Source organism: Gymnoscopelus braueri, assembly GCF_963280865.1.
Source record: "Gymnoscopelus braueri genome assembly, chromosome: 9".
NCBI classification, from domain to species: Eukaryota; Metazoa; Chordata; class Actinopteri; order Myctophiformes; family Myctophidae; genus Gymnoscopelus; species Gymnoscopelus braueri.
Genome location: NC_137610.1, coordinates 40436492 through 40454383, shown reverse-complemented (window position 1 = coordinate 40454383; position 17892 = coordinate 40436492). Strand labels below are relative to the sequence as shown.

Below are 17892 nucleotides of genomic sequence, written 5' to 3'. Positions count from 1 at the left end.
CGCTGAATGTTCGCCCCAGAATAGGGATGCTAGGGTTCATGTGGTTAAAAACTTAAGCCCTACTTTGTCGGACTCGTACGACAAATAGCAAAACATCTTCTACACTAAATATCTTCGCCAAAAATAGCTTGTAGTTGTGAGCTTGTAGATGTTCTGTTTTTGCTATTTTATGGTTGAATTCAATTGTAAAGGTTTTTGAGTGGTAACAGCCACTCCTACACTTAACCGTGTATGTGTGTGTCTGTCCGTCCGTCCATCCGTCCGTATGTTTAAGCAGGCTTCAACAGCTGCAGCTGATTGCAACACAAGGATGCAACCAGTTACACTAATTCAAAGGCACCACTCTCTTCACACTGGGTGTGATTTCTAAAAGGCTCCCAACCCAATTTAAATATAATTGCCGGTCCCTGAATGCGATAGAAGAGAAGATTAATTACACATAAGCCTAAAGCAGATCCATGTAAAAAAAGAATAAACTACAAAGCCAACTCACTTGTAGCACAAACACAGGCGACCCGTCCAGCTCCTCTGTGACCGAGCCATAATACTCATTCATGGAGAACACGGGCGCTTCATCGTTCTTGTTCACCACGTTGACCACCACCGCCGCGTAGTCTTCCCACTTGCCGTCCGAGGCCAGCACCAGGAGCTTGTACCTCTTCTGGCGTTCGTAGTCCAGCGGCTGGGCGATGAAGATAGTGCCCACCTCGGGCTCCATGTCAAAAACGCCGCCGGTGTTGCCAGACGTGATCTGGTAGCGCAGCTTAGCGTTGGCCCCTGGAGGTGGGTGCCGAGAAATAATGCATAATCAGAGAATGTGAATTTAATGCTGTAAACAAATTTGCCTTATAGGGGTAATAAAGCTAGCGAAATGGAAACGGAAACTTGATTAGAGCGGCATTATGAGACTGTTAAGTAGCAGCAGCGTTCCTCCAACTCCACAATACCACCTCCCTACATATTGAACTTATTCAGAGACTCAATGGCATTTTTTAGTTATTAAGAGCAGTACCTGTTGTTGTTCTCAAACATTTCCATCTCAAGGACACCCAAATGGCTATGTACTGTATTTTGCCATGGACGTCCATTTGAAAATATTTTGTGCCAAAGATTTGTCAACATTCTTTCAAAAATATGTCAAAGATATTTGGCGAATTTGGAATAGCCGAAAAATAAAATAGGGCTTAAGTGTTTAAACGGTTTATAAATGTTCCGGGGACCCCCTGAAACTGCCTCCAGGACCCCACTTTGTAAGCCGGTGTTTCAGAGGAAGCCACATTGTATGAACAATATGAATAATTTATTATTAGGCCGATGGAATAAACCTCACCGGCTAAACTCACAGTAAGCCTGATATAAACATCCTAGAAATGGTGTGCTGCATGGTGCAGAGTTACACAAGGGTATTAAACCTTACTTCTTCAAAGACCTCAGCCTTGGCTTTCATGTTCCCCCCTTCCATTTGATTACTTAATTAAATGGAAACGGTGTACCTTATCGCCGCAAAACTTAATCAGACGCTATACACTAATTAAACAAACAGTGAGAAACAGAGCAGAGGTGTAAAAAGCTGTAAAGCAGGTACTCTGCTACGGCCCTCTGGGGGGGGGGGGTCTAGTATAGTGATTCTCAACTTGTGGGCCGAGGCCCACAGCGAAGACTTTGCAGGTGGGCCCCCGAAGAATTAGCAAAACACTAAGATTTTAATGATAATGTAACATTAAAAAGTGATACCAATAAATACAACTAGGGAAGTGATATTTTTTGGTAAAAAGAAAAAGGTTTTGTTGAAAGGTTAAATCACTGTATTCTGATAGTAATCATTGCTATACAGTATTTGCTCAGTAACAGGGGTCTCCCCATCTCTGCAGCTCTTTAATAAACATTTTCCGATGTGTTGCTAATTTCAGCCAATCAGGAGAGAGTACCTATTTATCAGCTTCAATGGTTTTTATAGTGTCACAGTTCCAATGTTGTCTGCTCATTTCTTTGTGTCATCACTTCCAATTTCACTTGTTTAATCTGTATCCTGTTTGAGTTATCTCTCCTGATTGGATAAAAGTGGTATCCCGACCTGAAAATTCATGTTCTATTTAATAAAGAGCTGGAGAGACATGGAGACTCCTGTTATTGAACAAACACTCTATATACTGTAGCAATGAGTACTATCAGAATATAGAGCTATCTTGTCGAGGAGACTGGGTATTCATGGGTGTGGATCTGACCCACAACTTGTCTCCTCCATGATGAAGACGAGCGGGCCCGAGGTCCGCCAGACATGATTGCATCAGAACGGCCTACACCATAACTTCCTCTTATCAATGACTTGCTGTTTCTGACAATGTACTGTATGTTATGACCCATTGCTATGGTGTCAGCTGCAATGGGGGACTTTTGGGGAAGCAAGGCCATATTAGGTGTGTCGGATGTAATCAAATTGCATAAATACTGCTGTATAATTCTGTTCGGGGGGTTGGTTGGTAGAGGAGCCTGGTGTGCGTATGAGGTGTTGTTACATTGTTCCCCCGACTTACGATCGGGCGAGGGACATAGCCTTGTACGGAGTTTCTCCCATACCCCCCCCATTGAGAGAATGTACTGTATAAGAATAACTATTCAGTTCATGGGTTTCTCTCTCCCCACCTACAGTGTATAATTGTGTACTTAATAATGTAATCTAACAACTAAGATCTTCTCTTATGGGGGTCCTTAAGCGCGCAATCTTTTCAAATGGGGGTTCCACAGCTTAATACGTATCAATTTGGGGGTCCTGGACATGAAACTGTTTAGAGAACCACCCCTATAGCAAAGAGGGAGTGGATATCTGGATGTCTTACTATCTGCGGTGTCCCCATGGACACGTCCAATCTGGCGGGCTAACACAGGGAGAGATAATATAATATAATCTCCTGGAATCTACAGTCGCCCCTTTTCAATCGGACGTTTGGGGTGAAGTCACTTCAATCCTGTGTAAATACACTAATCTGGTGCTATTAACACAGCCCTAGCAGACAAAGTGCTCCCTGCGTCCCTGTGGGATCTTTTTTTAAACTAAGACAGATGGCGTTTACGCCTGATTTGTGCTTAATCGCGTAAAAATAATGACTCAAGTAGAAATAAAGGTAGTCATCCAAATAATTTGAGTTTAAGAGTGAGAAAGTATAGTGAAAAGGCTACTCAAGAACTCTGTTTGAATATTCAATTCAATTCAATTGATCAAATGATAAGTGCTTTTCCAAAAGCTCTGAGAGAATTAAACAAATGTGCATATAATAAAAAAGGGAATAAAAGTGAAATGTAGCCCAATCATTTGAAAATGTGTTATTTTAATCCTTTACATTTGGCCAATATAAAACAGTAAAATTCAAATAAATAATAAATAAATACAAATTCTTCACAATGTACTTGAGTAAAAGCGAAAAGTATGTTGCATTAAAACTACTCTTACATGTACAATTTATTCAAAATGTAACTTAAGTATGTAACTGAGCAAATGCAACTAATTACTACCCACCTCTGCAAAGTATAAATCAGGTCTTTAGCCTCACAGGCGTAAAGTGCTACAGAATAAGTTTAGTGTTGTGCTTTTCCACTGCTATTCATCACTGGTTCTGCGGTGTGGCCTAAGCCTCACCCCCACTCAACATAAATACTTGATTAACAGCCTCCACCATGGCTGATGAAGTGGTCTTACAGTAGGCCACCGCTGTACAGGGGATGAGCGAGTACTTTATCACGCAAATCCCACCCGCGGCCCACCCACTGTGTTGTTCTTTTTTGAAACATATGCACGGTGTGCATTATTACCATGCAATCATCATCACAAGGCTGCTCTTAGATCCTGCACTCTGCACTCAGCTCTGCATGATTTAAGTTTAAGAGTAAGTGATGTTTTCTTTGGTTAAAACAAAAGTATTTTGTTTTGTTAAAAGCTTAAACCTCTACAGTATTATGCTGATGTAATTGGTCGCTATCTGTGTTTGTTCAGTTTGGGTCTCCATGTCTCTCCAGATGTAACAAAATACATCCAATTTATCCAATCAGGAGAGAGTATCCATTTATCAGCGTCCCAGTTCCAATTTTGTCTGCCACCCCCTCTCCCCCACAATTTCCAATTTCACTTCTTTATCCTGTATCCTGTATGAGTTCTCTCTCCTGATTGGATGAAATTGGTGACCCACATGATGAGAGCTGGAGAGACAGGGAAACCCCTGTTACTGAATAAACACTGTGTAGCAATAACAGTACTGTATACGAGTACATTTTTCATATTTTAACCCATTGCATGCCCCCTTCCGCCTGCCGTGGGCCGAACTGTGCCACAGTGGCAGTGCTGGGACATTAAAATGATTGACTGACATTTACCTTTTCTAGTGTCACTCACACAGAGAGAGAGAGAGAGAGAGAGAGAGAGAGAGAGAGAGAGAGAGAGAGAGAGAGAGAGTGGAATATGAAATCTTGAAACTTTCCAAAAAGTTTTAAAGAGGTGTCAAGAATTTTACATTGTCCACTCCTCCATATCGTGATATGAGACTAGATCTGGGAATTTGCATATTATATTATCATGATATGGCAAAGGTGTTGTCTTTTCCTGGTTTTAATCACTTAAGCCATAATAATTTGTACTTTCATAAATGGACAAACATTTTCACAAATAGAGAACTTTTTGAAAAGCTAAAAAGAAAATTGACATTATCATCACAATATGACATTATCGCCACAATATAGATATCAGGGTATTTGGTAAAAATTGTGAAATTTGATATTGTCGCTATCGGGTGGAAACCATTATGTCCAAAACTGTTACTTTTCAGGATTCAAATTCAAGAATAGCAAGAGTAGCAGATCTACAAGCTCAAAACGCGTCGCTTCGCACTTGTGGATCTGCTACTTTTGATGCTTTTGTGTGACGCTGTAGTATGATCAAGTAAGGCGTTAATTTAAGAAAAACACCAAAAGTTAGAATATGGAGATAAGAGGTTTCATATCCATATCGTCCAGCCCTATACTTTCTCCTCCACTGCCGGGCCCAACATGTGATCAAGAGGCTCATTGGTATTCTGTAGCGTCATCATCAGGATCATACCTTCATCCTCGTCATTAGCGCTGACGGTGACGACAGCCATGCCCACATCTGCATTCTCATCCACGCCGACTTCATACAGCCGCTGAGCGAACACCGGCTTGTTGTCGTTGACGTCGCTGATGAAGACCCGCACATATGCTGTGTCTGCAGGAATGACAGCACACACAGCACACAAATGTGACATCTAGATACACGCACGCACGCACGCACGCACGCACGCCCCATCTGTTCGTGAACACCTAGATCCATTGTCACTCGTCAGTGGGAAGATGCACTTAACCTGATGCAATATGTCTCATTGACATGGAAATCAGGAATACAATTATTCGCAAGAGGTGTTGTAAATTACATAAATTATTCATTTTTTTTGGGCATGCTTTTTATTGTTTTAGCATGGAGAGAACCAGTTTTTGGTACAAAGAACAGCAGTAATGGAGCTATGTGCCTCTTAAACAAGCTTTTTTCGCTATAAAGTAGACAAAGAGCCACTCAGAAGGTTAAATATTTATGAGTTGACTGGTTTTTATGTGTTATGGATTCTCTCGTTATGCTATGTGTTTCTTTAGTTGGAAAAAGTATGTTCTTTGGCTCAAAGAGCTAATTTGGAGTCACTGTAGTTACAGAGAATAGTTGGATGTGCAAAATACGGAGCAATTTTCGCTTCTTTTCCCATTTCCCTGCTTTATTGGCGTGTCCCAGGGGGCAAAGCGCAGAGACAGGTAATGTTTGCAGAGGAGATGAGCCCGTCTGCAGTGGAAGATACGTCGAACAAGACGAAAGCCAAGGCTCATTGCAAATGCTAAGCAGCCCCGGCTATCCCAGGAGAAGAGGCTTTGCTGCTCTGAAACGCTGCCGTAACCCCTAATACCCCCCCTTCACAAACACCCGCTGAGAGGCAAGGTTGAATACAAACATCCTATTACGTCACCCTAGATCTGGCCAGAGGCTTTTAAGACGACCAACAACATGTCACAATGAGCGTGCGATAAGCAAACACATGGACCCCTGATGGCTGAACGCAATGACGGTGGAAACACATAAAGGGCTTGTTGTGAGAATCCGTGGCAGAGCTATGCTGATTGGTCATGGTAGTGGAATGAATCAAATTAAGATTCACTTTTCAAAGTCTATCCCTGGGTGTAGAACCAATGTAATGTGATGTCTGTTTTAAACACAGCGCACAGAATAAGAAATCCTTGTACAGTATGTAGCGGTGCTCGGTGCTGCCCGTGGGGATCGAGAAAAGAACAATGCTACTTGCTATGAATGAAGATGTTGCATCCAGGTCACCTCAAAGTCAACTAAAATATCTCTTGGAATAATAATTATAATTACAATTAAAATGGGAGACTAATGAAGAAAATCTAAACCACTTAAACCTTGACCGGAGTTCCCTCGGGGTCTTTTTGCCCTCCACACCAACATCTCTTCACTGAAAATAGCCCAAGCTCACTTATTTTCCCTATTTTCTTTTTTAAAGAATTTCTAATTATCACTACATTGATGCCAGGTTCAAAGTGTCTGCCAGTGAGTTTTATACATATTTAACCAATGAACAGTATTAACAAGCGCTTGTGAATAAATAATAACTACACTGGATCCATTGGAACACAAGTTATTTTTTCCCCATTTCCTGAACAGTAACGGTTTTGGACATACAAGTACTGAAGATTTCCACCGGACAGTGCCAATATATATTAATGGTGTAAAATGAATAGTTATTCTTAAATATCTTATTTTACACCCCCAATTTAGTTATTATGCCAATTGATTCCTCCCCACACACATTTCTGTGTGTCACTGCTGTTGTATCCTATTGGCTCACCTGCCAGTGAGGACGTAGAACCTTCGTCCTACTCCTCCCGCCCAACACTCCCTGCTGACAGGTGCCTAATATCACCCTTACTGCCCGGCTTCCCTCCCCAAAACACTGGCCAATTGTGTTCATGTAGACCAGTGGTTCTCAACCTTTTCACGCCGTGACCCCGCAAAAGAATCATATTTGAACTGGGGACCCCCCATAGAGTTATAAAATATCTAGAGGGCGGACTTACCCGCCCCCCAGCTATTCATTTCAATGAAAGTTGCTCACTGGCGTTTGAAGCACCCAGAAGTACCTCTACTTCCGCATTTGGGCACCAAATTTGGTTGCCCTAATGCGGAGGTCTTGAGCACCGAGCAGGCTCACTAGGGTTTCAAACGGTAGAAGCATGCGCAGTGGCACTTTAAATGCGGAAGTATTGCATTCTCAGATTTCACCACCAGGCGACGGCCGCTTCACCGCTCTACTGCGGCTCCCCCCAACCTGATAAGCACTTGGAATGTTGTTGTGTGTGTGGTGTTCAATTTTGTTTGACTCGTTTCAACAGATAAATATGGTGAAAATAGCAGATCTACAAGCTTGTAGATCGTCTATTTTCAAAAAAATTACCTCTTTCTTATATTACTTGACACTTTGGCCAATGTTTGACCAGTTTTTATAGCATAGTTTGTTGATTACTTTTGAAGCAGTAATGGTCTTTTTTTCCTCATTTTTTGGGGCGGTGAAACCGCCCCTATATGTGAGGTTTGGATATTTGCACACCAAATCCTGCGCTGTGATTGGCCACCAGTGTAACCCCCCTAACCCTCACCGTGATTGGCCAATCACAGTCTATTCAGGACTGTGATTGGCTATGGAAACATGACACATGTGCATAGCCCTATAAATAGGACTATGCACTTAAAAAAAACACATTTATGTTTTTTGAATTTGAAGTGAATCACACATTGTGGGTGGAAAGGGTATTAAAAAAAACACATTATTCTTTTAAGTGAGCTTCCATCACCGTGATGACCACTGTTAAATAACAACAGTGACATAGTGCTCAAATTCCACATGCTGTGATTGGCTAGTGAGACATATGATGAAATTAATCTAAAACCACTTTGATGTGACACTAGTATATTTAACTTAGATGCTGTCCATTTCGTGAGAACAGTAAAAAAGAACTCAAAGATCACTATGGCTGAAATGAGAAAAGGGAAAACCGATATTGAGAAGAAAATAGAAAGTCTTCCTAGAACTGGCCCTTTCAGATCAAAGGATATATCAGAAAAGGTTAAAGACAGAATTGTGACAAAGCACAGATCTGGCCAAGGTTACAAAATAATTTCAGCTAAACTTAAGATTTCTAAGAACACAGTTACCAACATAATCCGTAAATGGAAGAGACGAGCCTTGGTGGGAAACGTAAAGAAGAACATCGGAATATGACTTTCATAAAGAGTGTTTCAATAAATGTATTTATTTTTTGTACATGATCGGTTGACTCCATTCAGTATTGTGATTAGCTAGCAAGACACCGCCCACTTCACACTGGGTGTGATTTTTTAGGTATTAAAAAGGTCTTAAAAGTCCTTAAATTGTCACTTCACTATCATCTGGGGACCCCCCTGGGGGTCCAGACCCACAGGTGGAGAACCACTGATGTAGACACTCAACAAAACCGGATGCGCCGTGGTGGATTCAAACCCCTATAGACACCACATTGGTGGGCAGGTACTTTACCGCTGCACCACCCGGCGAGCACCCAAAAAAGATCAACAGTTCTAACCTGAGTTTGGTTGTTTATTCTTGCCGGGACGGGCCGACTCCTGGCCGTCCTCTGACTGAACCTCCAGCAAATAGGAGCTGCGGGCCTCGCGATCAAACACCGCCTCCGTGTGGACGGTCCCGAACTCTGGGTCTACGCGGAACAGCCGGTGGTCCCCGCTGCTGTCGCTCAGGAGCGAGTACGTGATCTGTGGAGCACGTTGGATACATGCAGTGGTGGAAAGTAACTAAGTACATTTACTTAAGTACTGTACTTAAGTACAATTTTGAGGTATTTGTAGTTTACTTGAGTATTTCCAATTTCCAATACTTTTACTTCTACTCCACTACATCTCAGAGGCAAATATTGTACTTTTACTCCACTATATTTACTTGAAAACCTAGTTACTAGTTACTTTTCAGATATAAATTATGATATAATGAAACATACATTAACCACTTTAAACCTATTTTATACCTAGGCTATTTGAAAATAGCCGATCTACAAGCTCACAACGCGTCGCATCGCGACGCGTTGTGAGCTTGTAGATCTGCTATTTTCAAATATTTAGTACTTTTACTTTTGGTACTTTAAGTACATTTTGATGCCAATACTTTTGTACTTTTACTCAAGTAAATGTTTAATTCTGGACTTCTACTTGTAACAGAGTATTTTTATATTGCAGTATTGGTACTTTTACTTAAGTAAAGAATTTGAGTACTTTTTCCACCACTGGATACATGATCCTAACTTTAACCCGTTAAAACCGGGAAAGCGTCTGTGTCATTTTAGATTTTATATAGCAAAAGGATTTAGAACATTGGATTAGAACAGTGGTTCTCAAAAGTAGCAGATTTACAAGCTGGCAGCGCAGCACGAAGTGGCGTGTTGTGAGCTTGTACATTTTTTGGAATAATTCTTTTTTTTAACACAAATCTTCTCTTCTGGGGGTCCCTGGCACAAAACATTTTCAGATGGGGGAGGGTCCGCAGCCAAATACATATCATTTCGGGGGTCCTTGGCACAAAAACTTTTGAGAACCACCGATTTAGAAGGCATTTGTAGAATCGGCCGCAGGTCTTAATGGGTTAATATATTCTGGGGTAGACATTCGCCGAAAATAGCAGATTTACAAGCTTGTAGATCGGCTACCTTTCATGCAAAATCTGAATCAGACTTCATTGTCACATCACAGGTTTACAGAAGGGAAATTATTTTTCATGCAAGCTCCATCATGCATAGTTTTAAGGAAAGGCGGGGGGCAGAGAGCAGAAGAGCAAGTATTAAAACACTAAAAACCAAGAAACTGGTCAAAAGACAAATCAAATTATGTACAAATTGTAGTCCCCTTCAAGTGCAATATCCCCTAACCTTTCTCCTATATGCTGCTGAGGACTCCTTGTTGTGCAATATTTCTGTCTCATTAGGAACCGACTGTGATTTGATTTATTAGTGGTGATTTTAGTATCGTAGTATTTTAGCATTCTTTTAACTAGGAGTAGTTTTAGATTATAGTAAGCCAGTGGAACGAAATTCGTTCAATTATGCATTTCATGTATTGTTGAATGACAATAAAGCTGTCTGTCTATCTATATATCTATCTATCTATCTATATTAATACATAAAAGCATGAAAAGTAGCAGGTGTACATGAAGATATTTAGTGTAGTGCGAGAACGGGAGGGGCCCTACTATAGAGTCCTGGGGGACTCCGGTCAACTAAGCATAATAGGGCTTAAGTGGTTGGAGGAAAAAAAAAATATTTTAAAGCAATAATCTAGTAGAAGCCATGGGAAAATGAAAGACTTTCTTTCATTTTGTCATTGCCTGCCTCAGTTCTGGCTCTTCTCCGTGCCAGATCAATAAACCATCACACAGATGCCATGGCACGGCTCCCAAAACGACCATATCCAGTCTATGATAACTGTGAATCACCAGCTTCCACATACAGTACAGTTTGCATCCATGGAATGAAGATCTAACTTAACCCATTAAGACCGGATTTTAACCACTTTAACCATTATCTTATACTTTGCCCCCCAGAAACAAAGAGTTACACATGTTGGCTTTAAATATATACTGTATATATATATGCGTTTTCGAGCTCAAAACGCGTTGCGATGCAATGCATTGTTAGCTTGTAGATCTGCTATAATTGCTTTTTTTTTGTGGAAGATTTTGAAAGTAAAAGTGAAAGTGTGTCTGTGGGTTTTATACATTTTTAACCAATGAAAAGTATTAAGAGCTTGTGACAAAATAATAACTACTGTACATTGGTTTTCCTGAAAAGTAAATGTTTTGGACATACACAATACTGTACAGGAACTTATTTGTACGTATGTCAAAAGGATAAAACACCGAAAAGCTCATGGTTAAGTCTGACTGTGGGTTCATTATACTGTAGGTGAAAATATTCAAACATTAAAACAATTAAAAATATATTTATTTCAAATATATTAAAAATAGCAGATCTACAAGCTCACAACGTGTCACATCACGATGCGTTGTGAGTAGATCTGCTATTCTCACTATTCTTTGTACTGTACTATTCTTTGGCTTAAGTGGTTAATTGTGTCTAGACACAAACACAAATACACAACAACAGTACAAACCTGTCCATTAAGACCCAGGTCCTTATCATGAGCAGAAACGTGGAGAACAACAGTCCCAATCTGAGCTCCCTCTGTCACTGAAGCCTCGTAGATTGACGACGTGAAAAACGGCACGTTGTCATTGACGTCTTATAGGGAAGAGAGAAAGAAATGTTATACCACCACAAACAACCTTTAAAGCTGCAACTTACTTTAGTGACTCAAACTTATTTTTATCTATAGTAGAGAATATGTGACAACATTTTAATGCCGTTGAGTCATCTAGCATTTTTGCATTGCATTCCTGCTTTCATTTCACATGGAATCATAGCTACAAATGAAATTGACATATTGGTTATGCAGTTTGACCCACCAGTTTTGGAGATATGGTTTATAGAGTGATGTCTTGCAGAGATACAGCTAGCTGAGAAAACAGCCTTGAAAGGGCCACTTCTTTGATCTGTGAGACTGTAACGCTTATCCCAGAATGCATTGCTGAAAGGTGGGGAGTTAATATAACTAGCAGGCTTACACCTGCGGTGTTTGGAGGAGGTGGTCCCTCCCTACTGTACTCTTCCACTGAGACATATAGACCCTAGTGTCGGGTAGTAGGACACCTACTGGTTGACAAGTAGTACTGCCTGAATCTAATAAGCACAATATCTCCCCAAGCCAACGGGGGATTCCCTGTTGAATGAAAGATGTTTTGGTCTCCCACGCGGGATACCCAGGTTTAAATCACAGGTAATTTAAGGATTGCGGTTCAGCCGAACATAATATTACAGAATGACACTGAAAACTTGGAACAGAGGGCTAAACTAGTAGTAACGATCGGGGTACACAGACAATAGCGTACCTGTAACATTGACGTAAACGGTGGTGAACGCGGCCAGAGGCACCGCTGCCACATTCTGAGCCCGCACCCGCAGCGAGAAAAAGGGCGTGGTCTCGTAGTCCAGCGGCTCGGACACCAGGATGGAGGCGGAGCCGTCGTCCCGGTTGGGGGACAGGTAGAAGCGGACTGGCATGTTGGTCTCTGGGACCATGCCGTCCTCCAGGTTGTAGGTGACTCTGGGGTCCCCGAGCTGAGAGGTGGCTTTGATCGTCTGAAAGGCGACAACGTTGCTCGGTTATTATTTTCTTAAGGTGAAGGGGTGAAGGCCGAGCCCAGATCCTATACAGTAGGTCAGTGATTCTAATTTAATTTGAAGGACACACCCATTAGATTTTTTTTTTAAATCTCTGGGATCCCAATCAGCACTGTAAAGTCCTCAGTGTTATACTGTGCTGTAAGTGGTATTTTTTGGTAAAAAAAAAGAAAAAGATCACACCCAGTGTGAAGTGGGCAGTGTGGTCACAGTGGTCATCACAGTGATGGAAGAAGTGATGGAAAAAAATTAATATTGTGGACCAACCATTGTACACCCCTAACTTAAAAAAAAAACATAAATGTGTTTTTTTTTTTTTTTAAACATAAATGTGTTTTTTTTAAGTGCATAGTCCTATTTATAGGGCTATGCACATGTGTCATGTTTCACTAGCCAATCACAGTCCTGAATAGACTGTGATTGGCCAATCACTGTGCAGGGTTAGGGGGGTACAATGGTGGCCAATCACAGCGCAGGGTTGGGGGGGTACAATGGGTGGGGGGGGTAGAATGGTGGCCAATCACATTGCAGCGAATGTCGATGTCCAAACCTCACATATAGGGGCGGTTTCACCGCCCAAAAATTGTGATAGTAGCCTAATCATTGCTATGTGTTTGTTCAGTAACAGGGGTCTCCCCATCTCTCCAGCTCTTTTTAAGGTAAGCTACATTTTAAGGTGGGACACCAAATTCATCCAATCAGGAGAGAGAACCCATTTATCACCTTCAGTTTTATTATGAAGTTAAACTATTTTTTATTTGTACTTTTTGTTTCATCACTTCCATTTTTTGTTGTTTGTTTATCCTGTATGAGTTGTCTCTCCTGAATTGGAAGGAATTTTTGTCCCGATCTGAAATTTTATTTTCCGTTTACTAAAGGCTGGAGAGACGGGGAGACCCTGCAACTTAGCAAAGACTATAGAAATGATTACGTATACAGCACTGCGGCGCATTTGATTCCTATTCTTCCTAACTATCGATCAATTAAGCCTGGGACCCCCTGGAAACCCCTTCAAGGACCCCTGGGGTGTCACTGGACCCCATGTTGAGAATCAGCGCTATAGGAGATGTTTGAGTTAGATCGTTTTCATTTAGTCTCTCAGAAAAGATCAGAATTAAGGCTAAGCACAGTTGACCCTCTCGACTGAAGCCGAGCCAGACAGTTAAGTACAACTGAACTGAAAATCAGACCGTGTCAACTGGGAGCTCATTATCTTCATCTAAATAGCCGACGGTGCTATGTCCTTGCCAAAACATCTACCATACATGAGCGCCATCTGCTTCCCTCTAGTTTAAACCCATGCCGTACAGAGAGCTACAGATTGCACCACAAGTCATCTCTAGCCTTAATATGGAAAATAATAGACGTTAATGTCCAGGCCTCGTCCCCTAGGGGGGATGAGGTCAGATTTGATGAAATGAGAAAAATGAAATCTGCCCTCTCTACATTAGAATAACTTGAACTTGTTTTATTGTCTTTGAAAAGCACATGGTGCTGTTATATAAATACATAAAGAATTTATGTCATTTGTCTATCCTTTGTCACATGACAATTGTGCAATATCTTTGCTGATCATGTCTACGGTCTTAAAAACATCAAGGTTCAAGCCATGGTTACTTTATTCGTGATGGGCATAAAATACACACAATTATAGTATTATTTGTATGCACATTTAGCGCATTTATTTAAACAGTCCTATCAAGGTACGTTTCCTGAGGGTTATCTGACAGATGACTGACAGGTAATCTAGTGGGAGAGTGGTTAGGAGTGGAGTTAAAGGAGAATTCCGGACTAGCCTTTTTCTTACCTTTATATGATGTTACTATATCCTAGGACGAGTGGTACAGTAGAACATTTTCATAACTCCATGCCGAGTCCACCGCAGCTAAAAACGTGAGCGGATGGTCCGTGCGCTAAATCGCGTTTCTTTCGTTTTTTTGGGTGAAATATCTGACGTTCATAATGACAGAAATCTCGCCACAGTGTTTTTGTCGGCCGCCGCAGTGTTTACAAGCGGACTTGGATGAAATCACGGGTGAAATCTCGTCTTGCGAGACTTCCGGAGGGGTGCATCTAACACAAACACTGTGGAGAGTTTTATGTCAATATGAACGTCAGATATCAACAAAAAAATATATATATTCGAGCGATAAAAATATGCGATTTAGCGCACAGACCATCCGCTCACGTTTTTAGCTGCGGTGGACTCAGGATGGAGTTATGAAAATGTTGTACCACTTGTCCTAGGATATAATAACATCATATAAGATTTAAGAAAAGGGCTAGTCCGGAATTCTCCTTTAACCAGCTAATGCTCACACCCATTAACTAGGTCTGAAAGTTGAGAGAAAAGACATCTTTGACAGGCTTTTACTCAGTTTCTTGATTTAAGGTTTAAGGACATTTAATTAAGTATATCTTCAACAATTTTCAGTTGTCAATGTATGACACAACATTTGAACGATTTACCATCTGCACTTTTATAATCTGTAAAAAACTGAAAAATGACTGTGTACGACATAAAGCACAAAGTGCGCCATATACGTCAGCTCCATTTGAGGATTTAAGTCGTGGCTGATGTTGATGAAAAAGTACATTTCAGGTGGTCTGAAATGGCCATACAGGATGAGGATGGATGATCATAGTCTTCAAAAAACCTCTTATCTCTAAAATGTAATTTTCATGCTGGACTGACGGCCATAATACTGTATTTTTCCGCCGGACACATTTTGAATGTTAAGATTGGAACAGCACATGCCACATACAATAGAATGTCATTGTCACGACTTTCAAATGTGTAGTTTGAGCACAAAGACAACATGCAGTGACTGCAATTTGACTGCTCAATGTGCCTGGGCAGATAAAAGGACAAAGCACAAACATTATAGCACACATGTGTAACAACTGTATAATGCCACAAAAAACATGTTTTACAACTTTTGAAATATTTTTTACAAAATGGGGACCCCCCACCCTGACAAGCACAAGGAATTGTAGGAGTTGAGGCATTACATTTAGTTTGACTCGGTTCCACAGATAAATATTGTGAAAATAGCTGATCAAGAAGCTAGAGCAAGAGGCGTTGTGAGCTTGTACAGTCGGTGCCTATTGACTTTGTCGTTTGTCATGTTGACATCACACTCCTCATTTGCCTCACTCACTCGTGCAGTAAATGTAGTTCCAAATACTACCACGAGGTGGCGCTTTGGAGTCACTTTTTTTTTGTTTCAGACAGACAGACAGACAGACAGACAGACAGACAGACAGACAGACAGACAGACAGACAGACAGACAGACAGACAGACAGACAGACAGACAGACAGATGAGATCGAGTCCTGACCTGGGAGTCATAAAAAAATAGCAGATCTACAAGCTCACATTGCCTGGCGTGTGTGTGTGATTATAATTATAATTATAATTAATATAATATACTATTATATACTACTATACACGTCGTGTAGACCTACTTGTAGATTGGCTTTTTTTTTTTTTCTTGCATCATTTGCTGTGTAGTATTTATCTTACTTGTTTCTACTTTTTTGAAAATGCGCAGACAGTGTAGTGGTGGAAGCTGACGATTACTGATTTTAGATCTGCTATTTTCTAAATCTTTGCCAATTTCTTAGGTAATATTTGACAATTTGGCCAATGTTTGACCATTTTTATTGTATAATTACTTATTTTTATATGTATTCATTTTTACAGTTTAGAGGTATTAAAAAGGTCTCCTTAAATTGTCGCTTTGGAAATGTGCAGATACCCTGTATACACATGGTTTGTTTACTGTTGAGTGAGAAAACAATGTTGCACATTAAGCAAATCATCTGGGGACCCCTCCAAAATCATTTGGGGACCTCCACTGGAGGTCCCGACCCACAGTTTGAGAACCACTGTAGTATTGCTACTTTTAAGTAAAAAAAAACACCACTGGCACCAGCCTATATCGTACCACTACGGGTGTGTCTCTGGCGGTGTTCTCAGCGATGACCACATGGTAGCGCTCTCTCTCCCACTGAGGCGGCTGGTTCTTGATGTTGGTGATGGTGACTGCCAGCTCCACAGACGTGCTGCGGTTGCCCCCGTCCGTGGCGATGATGTCCCTGGTGATGTAGGTCCTCTGCAATGACACACAGCCGTTAGTTAGTTAGTTTGTTGGGTATCTCCTCTCCAATTAGGTCCATCTGCAGTGTGCAATCAGCCACTTATATAGGGCATTGTTTCTCAAAGTGGGGTTCGGGGACCCCCAGGGGTCCTTGAGTTGGTTCCACGGTGTCCCCAACAAAAAATTGTTAATATAGCACCAAAATCTGTTTTACCACTTGAACCCAATGCTTTAGCTATTCAAATATAGCAGCTCTACAAGCTGTGAGCTTGTAAATCTAAATCTGCTATAAAAAAGCCAAGCAGCCGATGGCCTCGTGTGACAGCAATCCAGCTCCCAGAGCTGGCAAGCCATGCTGGACTGTTTCGAAATTGCAAACAAAACAAGTGAAGTAAGAGACAATCCTAAGTTACGCTATCCACATTTTAAGACACAAATTTCTTAGGAGACCATGCAACCTTTTCTTTGGAGAGTAGAAATGTCAAATCAAAATCAAATTATAAAAAAAACAACAGCACAACAACAAGGACTCTATTAATTTGTTAACTCCCTAATGGGTGGCCGTGACTGTTGTACATAAGAAATCCAATTTAATTTGTAGTCAATTTCAAAGTGATAAATCATCAGTACACCAAATATTTGTTGAGGTGCCCTTGATGAAAATCAACTTTCCCTAAAATAAACGGGCAAAACAGGAAAGGTATTGTCGTATTAAAAATGCCTTCCAATGATCTGTGTAACTCTGACTGGAAATGTGCTACCCCATCCCCGACATACATGAGATGTTGAGGGGAGCAAAACAAGCGCTCCTCCAATCCCTAACATACGAGGGACAATGCCTGCTCGTAAGTGTTCCAAAACAAAGGCATTCCCATTGAAGGGGCGTTTCGTAAGCACCTGCACACTACAGACACACCCTTCTCTTTCCTCTGGATAACAACAATAAAAGTGTGGTCTTGAGAAGTTTATGAAGACATATTTGTCATACTGTACAGCAATACAGGCATATTTTAGCAATGCCTGACCTGAGGAAGAATGCTTTGTTATTGTTATATAATAGAACCGCTGGGACATTTGCTTTTATTGAGAAACAGTATTTTGATCTGGATTCAGGGGAAGTAGAACATCTAGCATTCACGACACACGTCTGTGTTATTTCTTTACCTCTTTTAAGTTTTCTTAAAAGAAACTTGATATTAAAACTCCAGTCACGCACTCATGTAAAGCCTAATGTGACTCATACTAATAGTCTTTGCCAACTGTTAATACCAGCGTTCAATTACTGCGACTTAACCTTTCATCTAGCAACTGCGATATTCTACCCAAGCAAATAATTGCATCAAACAATTCTATTACTGTAGCTGTATAACATGCAATAATAAATCAAATA

General features: G+C 40.9%; 1 protein-coding gene across 1 annotated transcript in view; it reads right to left on the bottom strand.

Annotated features, from left to right (window-relative positions):
• Positions 1-17892, bottom strand: part of LOC308091664 (neural-cadherin-like) — a gene marked incomplete at its 5' end in the record, with an annotated part of 233509 nt that overhangs the window by 86527 nt on the left and 129090 nt on the right. Inside the window, 6 exons of the mRNA XM_080437326.1 lie at positions 494-777; positions 5087-5230; positions 8683-8869; positions 11273-11400; positions 12108-12357; positions 16350-16517. Coding sequence (XP_080293452.1) covers positions 494-777; positions 5087-5230; positions 8683-8869; positions 11273-11400; positions 12108-12357; positions 16350-16517 — 1161 coding nt within the window. The remainder of the gene's footprint in view (positions 1-493; positions 778-5086; positions 5231-8682; positions 8870-11272; positions 11401-12107; positions 12358-16349; positions 16518-17892) is intronic.